The 10,610-nt window shown below is 58.5% G+C and overlaps 1 protein-coding gene across 1 annotated transcript in view; it reads left to right on the plus strand.

Moving 5' to 3' along the window:
• The window catches only part of ALX4 (ALX homeobox 4), a 45,367-nt gene extending 35,188 nt beyond the window's left edge, over window positions 1-10,179 (plus strand). The window contains exons 3-4 of the mRNA XM_065944725.1: window positions 5,524-5,652; window positions 8,287-10,179. Coding sequence (XP_065800797.1) covers window positions 5,524-5,652; window positions 8,287-8,616 — 459 coding nt within the window. The 3' untranslated portion in view covers window positions 8,617-10,179. The remainder of the gene's footprint in view (window positions 1-5,523; window positions 5,653-8,286) is intronic.
• Window positions 10,180-10,610: the final 431 nt, after the last annotated feature.

Raw genomic sequence — 10,610 nt, forward strand, 5'->3', positions numbered from 1 at the left:
TGCAGGAGGATTCTTTACCGCCTAAGCCACCAGGAAAGTAGAGTGTTCCTAAAGTGAAAATCTCTCAGTTGTGTCCGACTCTTTGAGACCCCATGAACTGTAGCCCACCAGGCTTCCCTGTCCATGGAATCCTCCAGGCAAGAATACTGGAGTGGGTAGCCAGTCCTTCTCCATCTTCCCAACCCAGGGATCGAACCCAAGTCTCCTGCATTGCAGGTGGAGTTTTTATTGTCTGAGACACCAGGGAAGCCCTACAGTGTCAATAAAAGACTCATCAGTCTCTGTTTAACAAGGCAGAGACATTTGTATTAATAACATGGTCCAGAAACGTTTTCATCTAAAATGGCTAATGTGTAAAAGAGACTGGTAGTTGCCAGTAAATACACAGCCATCCAGAAATAGCAGGGGACTCTGAACAGTCAGCTCATTTACTCATAAATTCCCTAAAGCAAGCTTCCCACCTTATTCCTCTCCAGCTCACAGTGAGTGTTTGGGGAAGGAAGACAGGCAGCTGAGGCCTCACTGTGGTTCCAGAAACCTTCTCACACCCACTGTCTCACCTGAGTCATACGACTTCTGGCACCCCAGACTCTGGACAGGAACCTCAGCATCTGGCCTCAGCTCAGCCAGTGGATTTGAGAGGAGTGTCAGGAGTTGGTGGAGAGAGAGCTGGTTATGGGACATTCCTGTAGGTGCTGTGTTGATGTGAAGCAAACTGTCCATTTTCTGTGCCGGATACATGTGTACACGTGTGTGTGCACACGTGAGTCCCTAACAAATGGACAGAAGTGCCCAGGAGTAGAATTCACTTAGCATTGATAGGATGATCCTTCTAGTACAACACACGAAATGACGCTGCAGCATGTTGAGCATTTTTCAGGCACCAGAATACAGCTGAAGCAGAGTGTTCTCTCTCTGCACACACACGCATTTATGCCTGCTTCCAAAAAGGAGCTGGGGCAGCTTACACTTAAAAGATTTATTATTTTCATCCTCGAACAATAGCAACATCATGAAATGGGAAGGTAATTATGTCAAAGATCTAGGCTAAGCTAAGGATCATAGATTTCACTGAGCGCCAATTTCGACGCTGAGCTTCCCAGCCGCCAAAGCAAAAAGGGGAACGGTGCTGTGCTGCCTACCATCTGAGGGGAAGACCACATAATTCTAGAAGGCTAGTGCTGTAGATACTCTTGCCTGGAGAATCCCATGGACGGAGGAGCCTGGTAGGCTACAGTCCATGGGGTCACTAAGAGTTGGACACGACTGAGTGACTTGACTTTCATGCATTGGAGAAGGAAATGGCAACCCACTCCAGTGTTCTTGCCTGGAGAATCCCAGGGACAGGGGAACCTGTTGGGCTGCCGTCTATGGGGTCGCACAGAGTCTGACACGACTGACGCGACTTAGCAGCAGCAGCAGTGCTGGAGAGGACCTCCTCGTTCTCTCATTTGCTATCGAGGAAGAAGAGACCCAGAGGCGAAACCATCACCCGTGACCAGGTTACTCAGGAAAGGTGATGGGGTGGCTGTGCTGAGAATAGAATGAGGGACCCTGAGTTCCAGCCCAGTCCTTCTTTTCCTGTAGTTTGCTGCACCAGGAACACGTGCCTAATTGTTCTGAGACTTTACTTCGTATAAAGGCAGCAGGGTGGGTGGGATCAGCAAGTGCGTCAGACCTCTGGATTGTGCCTGGCAATGCCCTGGGGATGGCGGGGGGGAGTGGGGATGGAACCTCCTGCTTGCGTCGGATGAGTTTGTTGGGGGCCCGTACTCAGCTGATGGGAAGCCAGGTACCTGGCGCAGAGTGATGGTGGGGACAGGGACGGGTCCCCCCACCTCTGAGATGGACTTTCCTGGGAAGAAACCTGGAGTTTGGAGCTGCTCCAGGGGCTGCAGGGGCCTCTGTGCTGTCTGGGATTCCAATCTCCGCAGCTGGTGTCTGAAGACAATAAGACAGAGGCCTCCCCGCCCTGGGCCACCCCGCCCTGGCCCCAGATGGGCTGCGGTTAGCGGGGGCCTCCGCCAAGACGGTTGGTTCCTTGGGGAGAGGCCCGTGCAGAGCGGGTCCAGGCTGGGGTGGGCCGGGAGCAGGGTGGTCCTGGGCTGCTGTGACGCATTGAAGGGAAGGCCGGGGCCGCTGGGTCCCTTCTCCTGCCCAGGGTTGCCCAGTGGAGACGAGCCTAGGGGCTACAGAGCCTGAGGCCCAGGGCCTCTAGGGGCGCAGCTGTCAGTGCCCCTGGCTTCAAGGGTCAGAAATGGGAGGATGCTCTGAGCCTCGGGGGCCCATGCTTGTGAGCACAGATGGGACCCGGGAGGATACCCCTGCCACCACCCAAGTTTATGCACGATGAGAGTGAAGACCAGGAAGCTAATGGAGCTTCAGCCTTATCTGGGCAGAAAAGCTCCAGCCTCGTCTGCAGGGTGAGGCCCTGGGGGCAGGGGCTGGAGGTGGGCAGTTCTGTTCCCCTCAGCCTGCTCCGTGCAGCCTCCCACGATCTCCATCTTAACCTGCAAATAAACCCCTCTGCCTGGCCCTCTTCACTCCCTTCCCAAAGGCTGAGCGCTCTCAGCTGCCTCTCCCCCGGCTCATCTGTCTTCCCAGATAACCCAGGTCGCCCCTCTCCGCCGCCTCTGCACCCTACACTGGGCTCCAGGCACCCCCCACCAGCCAGCACTCCATCTCCCCCACTCTGCTCCTCCCCTCATCCCCAGGCCCCTTTGCAGGACACAGCTTCCTCCTTCCCCACCCATGTCTCCCACCATAGACCTGAGTCCACAGAGACTCAAGGGGGAGGCCCCCACTGCGGCGGCAGCCTCACTCTTTCTAGGCTTCTCAGCCCCGAAGAAAGAAAGCAGTCGTATATCTAGATGCTTCCAGTGGGCTTCTCCCCTCCCCCTGGCCTCCCCCCTCCCCAGAAAACCCTGGGAGGCTGAGGAAGGAGCGGAAAGACAGCTAAGCCTGCAGGAAATTAAACATGAAATGAAAACAAGCGCCTCTGATTCATTCCCTCATCCTGCCCCCCGTCCCCCATTCCAGGCCACTGATAAAGGGGGATCCCATTTCAGCGGCCCAGAGAGGAGACCCGATCCGCCCTTGGCTCCCCGTGGGCGGCCTGGGCCTGGACCCCAGGAGCCCTGGGAGGAAAGGGGGGGGGCCCTGGGAGGCTCTGGGACAGGGGCTGAGGCCCCAGCCTGGGAGGGGATCAGCCCCTGGTGGGGGACACAGGAGAGCGGATTCTCCTGCACCAGCATCAAGATGGAAAACAAAGTGATGCTGAGATGCCAGCAGCTCAGGATGTGTGTGTGTGTGAGGCTCGTGCTTGTATACTGGCTAGGAAGGTGCAGACTCACCCCTCCTTGTGTGTGTGTTGTGTGTATGTGTGTGTTGTGTGTGTGTTGTATATGTGTGGTGTGTGTGGTGTGTGTATGTGTGTTGTGTGTATGTTGTGTGCATGTGTGTTGTGTGTTGTGTGTGTATGTTGTGTGTATGTGTGTTGTGTGTGTGGTGTGTGGTGTGTGCGTGTGTTGTGTTGTATGTGTGTGCTGTGTGTGTTGTGTGTGTGTGTTGTATGTTGTGTGTATGTTGTGTGTTATGTGTGTTATGTGTGTTGTGTGTTGTGTGTAAGTTGTGTGTGTATGTTGTGTGTTGTGTGTTGTGTGTGATGTGTGTTGTGTGTGTTGTGCGTGTGGTGTGTGTGTGTGTGTGTGTGTGTGTACGTGACGCTGGTGCCTGTGTACTGACTGGGAAGGTGCAGCCCCACCTCCCTCCTCCCCCCTCCCTCCCACACTAACATGAGCCACACCTATTCCTTCTTTCTTGACTTCTTTCTGAAAAAGACAGTAGGAAAGGAGCTATAAATAAACCAGGGCGAAGTCTGAAAACTCCCTGAAGCACTTACCCTCTAGCTCACCTTGCCTTTGGAGGCACAGCCCCTGGGAAGCTGGCAGCACAGATGCTGGCCCCAGTTTCCAGATGCACAAACTGAGGCCCGTGGAAACGCAGGGCAGGCCAGCGGGTGCCCATGGGCCCAGCAGCCTCTGTGCCACCCCACAGGGGGCGGGCCAAGGCCTCTGGCCCAGCTCTGGCTCCCTCCTCCCAGGAAGCTCCGTGCCCTGGGCCTTGCTGCCAGGGGCGTGCCCTGCACTGGAGTCAGCGGGCAGGTGTGCAACAAACTGCCAGAAATCTCCCTCTGAGGAGCTCTAAAGCCTGGGAGCCAGCCTGCAGCCGAGCCTGCTCACGCCCCCTCTCCCATCCTCCCTGGTCCCTGTCACCCTCTCCCCAGACCCCAAGTCACCCATGGGGTGCCAGACCCTAAGGCCAGCTCTTGCCCAGGAGCCTCGGGAAAGTTCTCAGCTTGCCAGAAACGCTCCTGCAAAGGAAGCTTCTATTAAGCCAAATAGCTTTTGTTTGAAGGTTCTCATTTTTTTTCTTAAGTGTGATCAAACAAGACCCTGGCTCATACACCTGACTCAGAGACCACAAATCCCCAAGAGGTCCCCTGGTCAAGTCAACGCAGCATCCCCGTGCTTAGTGACAGATGGCGACCCTCCCACCTGGTGTTCGAGGGCCCCTACCATCTGATTCCATGATCCTTCCCCTGCCATCACTCTCCCAGCTGGTGGCGTGGCCGGGCCGTTTCTAAACTCAGCCTGGACTTCTGTCCCTCCATCCCCCACCTTCCCTCCACGAAGCTGTCCCTGACCGTCCTCTGACAGCCTGGCTGAAGCCCTATCTCCCAGAGAAGCTGTAACCCAGGAGGTCCTGACTCTTTCCACAAAAGGCTGCATGGGGGATTCAGGAAGTGGTAATTCCGAATCTGGGCCGAGAGGTCCCAGGAAGCCTGGGCGTTTTGGAAAACGATGGAAAAACCACACATGTGTGATCCTCTGTGCTTAGTCGCTCAGTCTTGTCCGGCTCTCTGTGACCCCGTGGACTGTAGCCCGCCAGGCTCCTCTGTCCATGGGATTCTCTAGGCAAGAATATTGGAGTGGGTTGCCATGCCCTCCTCCAGGGGATCTTCCTGACCCAGGGATAGGACTGGCATCTTATTATATCTCCTGCATTGGCAGATGGGTTCTTTACCACTTCACCACCAAGGAGAATGATTCTCTGGTGAAGCACTCACAGCTGTCATCAGATCCTGCCCAGTATTCTGTGGCCCCAGAGAACTGGGCTGCCCCATGTCAGGGCTGGTTAGTTGACCACTGAGATGACTGGTGACATGTTCTGTGTGTATGTGACACTTGCCTGCTCTGGGTTCTGAGGCTCAGAAAAATGAACCTATTGGCCTGACATCACGCCTACGACTGGGGTGTAAACTGCCTTCCCGGCTCTCAGCATCGATCCTTCCAGATTGTCAGCTCTTGAGCACAGAGACCAAGGCAGATGTGTTATCTGTAGCCCCACAGTCTTGACCCTATAACTACAGCTGGAGGGGCTTGAGGGCAAGGCTGGTGCTGCCCCGAACATGGGGGCCCCAGTTCCGGGCCTGACCCTGGCGACAACTGCTCTGTCCTGCAGGTCTGGTTCCAGAACCGGAGGGCCAAGTGGAGAAAGAGGGAACGCTTTGGGCAAATGCAGCAGGTCCGGACCCACTTCTCCACGGCCTATGAGCTGCCCCTCCTCACCCGAGCAGAGAACTACGCCCAGGTGAGTCCCTGCCCCCAGCTGCCTGCTCTGGGGCCCTGAGGAGGAGCACCCTCCCCAGAGAGAGAGCTCAGGGCTCCAAGTGCCCCACTCAGGCCCGTTCCAGGAGTGCACTTGTGTCTCCAGGATGAGGGAAGCCCCGAATTCTCTCTGCCCAGCAAAAGCGTTGACCCAGCCTTGGCTGGACCTTAGGGAAGGGGAGATTGGGGGAAGAGGTGAGAATGACTTTTCCTTCGGCCACTTTGGTGACGGGCATCGGAACTGAGGAATGCTGAAGGCCAGGGTCCTTCTAGGCCACCGGGAGCCACCCAGAGTGTTTCCTAGAAGGGGGTCCCGAAGCTGGAGGACATGAGTGAGGCAAGGCTGGAATGAACGTGGGATTCTGAGACCCAGGATTTAGGCTGTCATCCCAGTTCCAGAGCTTTCTCTGTTCAGGCAAGTCACAAATCTGAGGCTCAAGTTTCTTCACCTAGGAACTGGGGATTTTAAAAGCACTTGCCTCAGGACTTCCCTGGTGACCCAGTGGTTAAGATTCCGTGCTTCAACGGCCAGGGGGCCTCAGGTTCAACCCCTGGCCGGGGAACTAAGATCCCACATCCCACACAATGTGGCCAAAAAAAAAAAAAAGCAACTGCCTCAATTCTTTCACAACGTTGTTGGCGGGTCCGCATTAGATTGTGCAAAAGTGCTTTGTGAACTACATGGTTTTAGGAAGGTTGCTTTGCGTGTGCACGGCTCTCCCAGGCGTCTGGCCGTCTCTTCCCATCCCTTCCAGAGCGTCTTCTTCCCCGGCTGTGCGTCGGCCCTCATCCTGATGGTCCTCGGTGGGATGTCAAGGGACGGGGAGCGATGTGGGTGAAGTCAGGCAGCCAGGACCCTTGGAGAGATGCATCTGGGGCCAAGTGCCATCCTGATGCCTCTCAACCTGCCTTGCAGAGGCGGCCAGTTTCCCTCTCAGGCCTCCTTGTGCTGTGGCCTCCGCCTTCGGCTCCAAGCCTGGGCCCGCCCAGCAGTGAGCCAGGCCACAGGCCTTCCTAGGCCTCCCTTACCTCTCACTCTTCTGGAGCCGAGACAGCCCATAGTCCCTGGGTACCCAACGGGACCCGTGCTGCCCCTGCCGCTCCGAGGATTCACATGGCCGGGGGCAGGGGGCAGGCCCAGGGCTGAGGCTGGGGAATGGGGAGGGGGGCGGTCTCCTGCACACACACCACCTGCATCAGCTCCCACCCCACCCATATCTTTCTCTCCTCTCTCCCTCCTCCCAGCCAGCCTCCCTCTGTCCCCAGGAGGATGGACACCCCCCAGCCCGGACTCCTTGGCCTTGACCTCTGCAGCCCGAGCTCACACGCCAGAGGGGCTCATGCTCATTCTTCTCATGCAGCACCACACACCACATCCCCCAGGCTTCTCGAGACAGGCGGTCCCCATCACCCGAACCTGCAAGCGTTCTTGTTGTCACTGCAGTCCCCATGGCATCTCTTGTCACTCCTTTTATTACAAACTTCCCTGAAAGTACCGAACACTGTGGGGTGGGGGCGGGGAGCAGGCCGGCAGAAGCTGCTCCAGGACCACTGAGAAGCCCTTTCACGTGGCCGGGAGGTGCATCATCTCCTTCTCAGAGCCTGTTCTGCCCATCATCCGCCCCACCGCCCCCGTCATCCAGGAGAGATGCATTTCTGGCTGAGTAATGCTCTGCCTCCCTGTAAATGCTGAGGGAAAAGCGGGGTCTAGAGCGGGAAGCTGGGGAGGGGGAAAGGATTTTAGCTGCACAGATAGAAGACAAAGTGTCCAGTTCAACCCCTCACCCGCTGCCTGAGCACCTTCCACCTCTTCCACCCGCCTCCCCGCCCCACAGCCAGGAACCTGTGGGCATCCTGCCTGGTTCCATCCAACCACTTACCACCTCCCAAGGCAGCCCTTCTGGACCCTGAATTACTTCTGAAGCCTCAAGGGCACCAGCCCCTAGGACCTCTGCTACTGACCTTGGCTTCTGAGAGAATTGAGGCCCCCACCGCCCACTCTGAGAGTGGACGGCCCCAGAGCCCATGTTCCCAACGCCAGAGCTCTCTGAGCTTGTGTCCCCTCCCATTGATCAAATCACAAGGGTGCGCTGGGCCTGGGGAGGAGCTGGAGTGGGGTGAGGCCCAGGTGCTGACCCCAAGCGGGTCCATGGGTGGAGAGACAGAGTCTGCCTCTGCGTCTAAAATCCAGGGCTGCCAGGAATTCCCTGGGGGTCCAATGACTAGGACTCTGACTGCAGGGGCCACAGGTTCGATCCCTGGTCAGGGAACTAAGATCCCGCAAGCAGTGGGATCAAATAAACAAAATCAGGGGCTGCCCTCAGCTGGTGAGCTGTGCCCCAGGATGACCCTTTCACTGTACTCTTGATGGAATTTGGAGTTCAATCCTTAAAACGGAGTTTCTGCTGCTCTCCTGGACCTGGGAACGGAGGAACCAGAGCATAAAACCCCGAGGCTCCTGGGGGCTAGATGGCCAGGCAGGTTTGGAGAGCCTCCCAGGTTGGAGTGGTTTTATCATCAGGGTGGGTTTGTAAGTGAAGAGAGGTCACCTGCGAGGGACAGGGAGGCACCCCCGTGTCCCGCCAGCCTGTGACGCGTCTCCCTCCGCTCTCCCCAGATTCAGAACCCGTCCTGGATCGGCAACAACGGGGCCGCCTCGCCCGTGCCAGCGTGTGTGGTCCCCTGTGACCCGGTGCCCGCCTGCATGTCCCCACACGCCCACCCCCCCGGCTCCGGGGCCAGCGGCGTCACCGACTTCCTGAGCGTCTCGGGGGCTGGCAGCCACGTGGGCCAGACGCACATGGGCAGCCTGTTCGGAGCCGCGGGCCTCAGCCCGGGCCTCAACGGCTATGAGCTCAACGGGGAGCCGGACCGCAAGACTTCGAGCATCGCGGCCCTGCGCATGAAGGCCAAGGAGCACAGCGCGGCCATCTCCTGGGCCACATGACAAGACCGCCCCGCCCCGGCCCTGCGCCCTCCCCCGCCCTGGGGCCCTGGCCGCGCCCACGCTCCCCAGGCCCCCGGCCCCCACCTCGACTCCCCTCTTGGGCACCTGGCCTGGGCCCAGGGGCCTGACCCTCAGCACTTTCAGCCGCCCCAAGTCTGAGGCCCCCGGAGACTGCGGGGAGGGAGGGGGGCGGCAGGCACCGAGGCCGGGCCTTCCGCTCCCGGCCAGAGGCAGTGGAGGCAGCCAGGTGGCCCGAGTTTTGCAGCTTTGCATCCATTATAAGCTGAAGACCCTTTCTCCCCACTCCTCCTCCTCCGCCCTGCCCGGTTTGACCACTGAGTCGAGGCTAGATTCCCACCTGGACCAGCTGTGGCTACGGGAACGTCCGTCCTTCCCTCTGCTGTGTGGTCCCCGATCACCAGCCCGGTGACTGTGTCTGGAGAACAGATGCCCTGCCCACTCAGCCTCTGCCGCCCATCTCCTGTGCTTTCCCTCAAAGCCCGCGGACTCCAACCTCCTAGACCCAAGGCACCCGCCTCGCCTTCACCCTGGACGCGAGGAGCCCCGGTCCTGCTGTCTGTCCCGCACGCACAGACACGCTGTGCGCACGCTGACACAGTCCCCGCACGTGGTCTGGACGCACCCAGAGGGGCTGGGCAGAGAGAGAGAGAGGAGCTGGCGCCAAAGGAACCCGCCATCGCCCAGCAACGCTGGCCCCCGCGCACCCCGAGACTCCGGATCTGGGTGAACAGTGCAGGGGAGGAGGCCTGCTGCCCGCGGCGTCCAAGGTGCTGGAGGCAAGCTTCTAGGAGCCGGGGGTCTGCAGGGAGGCGTCCCGGGGAGGCAGGGCTCGTGCACACACGTCGGCTCTTCGGCCGCCTTGACGCCCCGCGTCAAGCAGGATGGTCATGGCAGGGGGCAGGTCTGGGTATCTTTGTTCCCCCGTCCAGTCCGGCCCCTCCAGGGTCAGTCTGAAGATGCTGGTCACTCGCTGGGGAAGGACTCGCGCCTCAACACAGCCGCTAGGGCCTGGGGGCACGGCGTCAGAGGGTTCAGAGCGGGCTGAGGGATCTGGCAGAGGATGAGGGCACACTTGCCTGGCCTCTGGGCGGCAGGCCGGCCCCCACGCGGCCTCAGATGGCCTTCCCAGTTAGCGGGCTCCAGCGCCACACCCGCCCAGATCCTTCCGCGCATTCCTCCGGGCCCCGAGCTCCTCCGGGCCTAGGGCAGAGTGCACCCGCCCTGGTATTCCTGCCCTGTGGCACGGGCGGCCCCAGCCCCTCGTTCTGGCCTCTGGAGGGCTCATGTGGGGCTGAGCTCCTTGGGGTCGCTTGCTCTGTTCTAGGCACAGTGCTTTCTGGAAGCAGATCTCCCTGCCTGCAGGAAGGGGCTTCCTTCTCAGGGGGGTTCCATTTGAGTTTCAGCTCCAGGGCCCAGGAGTCAGCTAAGCTCGGGTCACGGGGTACCCGTCCTTCAAGGCAGGCCTTTTGAGCGCTGGGAGTCCCCCTTGTAGGTAGCTCCGAGGAGAAGGGCCTGCTTTTTCTTCCTTCTACCCCAATCGTGTCAGTGAGGAGAGCTAGGTCTACCAGGCCCAGGGGCCTGGACACAGCACAGCCTCTTGGGTGGGTGGGGAGGGGTGAGTACCTCCCCCTTGAGCTGCTTAGGTTTTGGGGGACGTGACAGTCTCCACCTGCGTCTCAAGTCCTCATATGCTCCGGAAACAGGACTATGGAAGGAGCTGGTCTCAACCTCCCCCTAGTAAGAGTCAGACCTCTTTGGGAATCATAGCTCTAAAGTTGATCTTCTCGAAGTGAAAAGCATCTTGGACATTGAATTAAATGTTTTTGGAGGTTTAGCTTTAAATGTTTTCTAGTTTTGAGGATCTGGGAATGACTCTTAGGAAGCCTTTTCTAGTTCTAAGTTTGGCTGAAACAACTCAAGACTCCCAAAATCTAGGAAGAGGAAGGAAGAAATGACTTCAGGATGGAGACAAT

Source organism: Muntiacus reevesi, chromosome 9 (genome assembly GCF_963930625.1).
Source record: "Muntiacus reevesi chromosome 9, mMunRee1.1, whole genome shotgun sequence".
NCBI classification, from domain to species: Eukaryota; Metazoa; Chordata; class Mammalia; order Artiodactyla; family Cervidae; genus Muntiacus; species Muntiacus reevesi.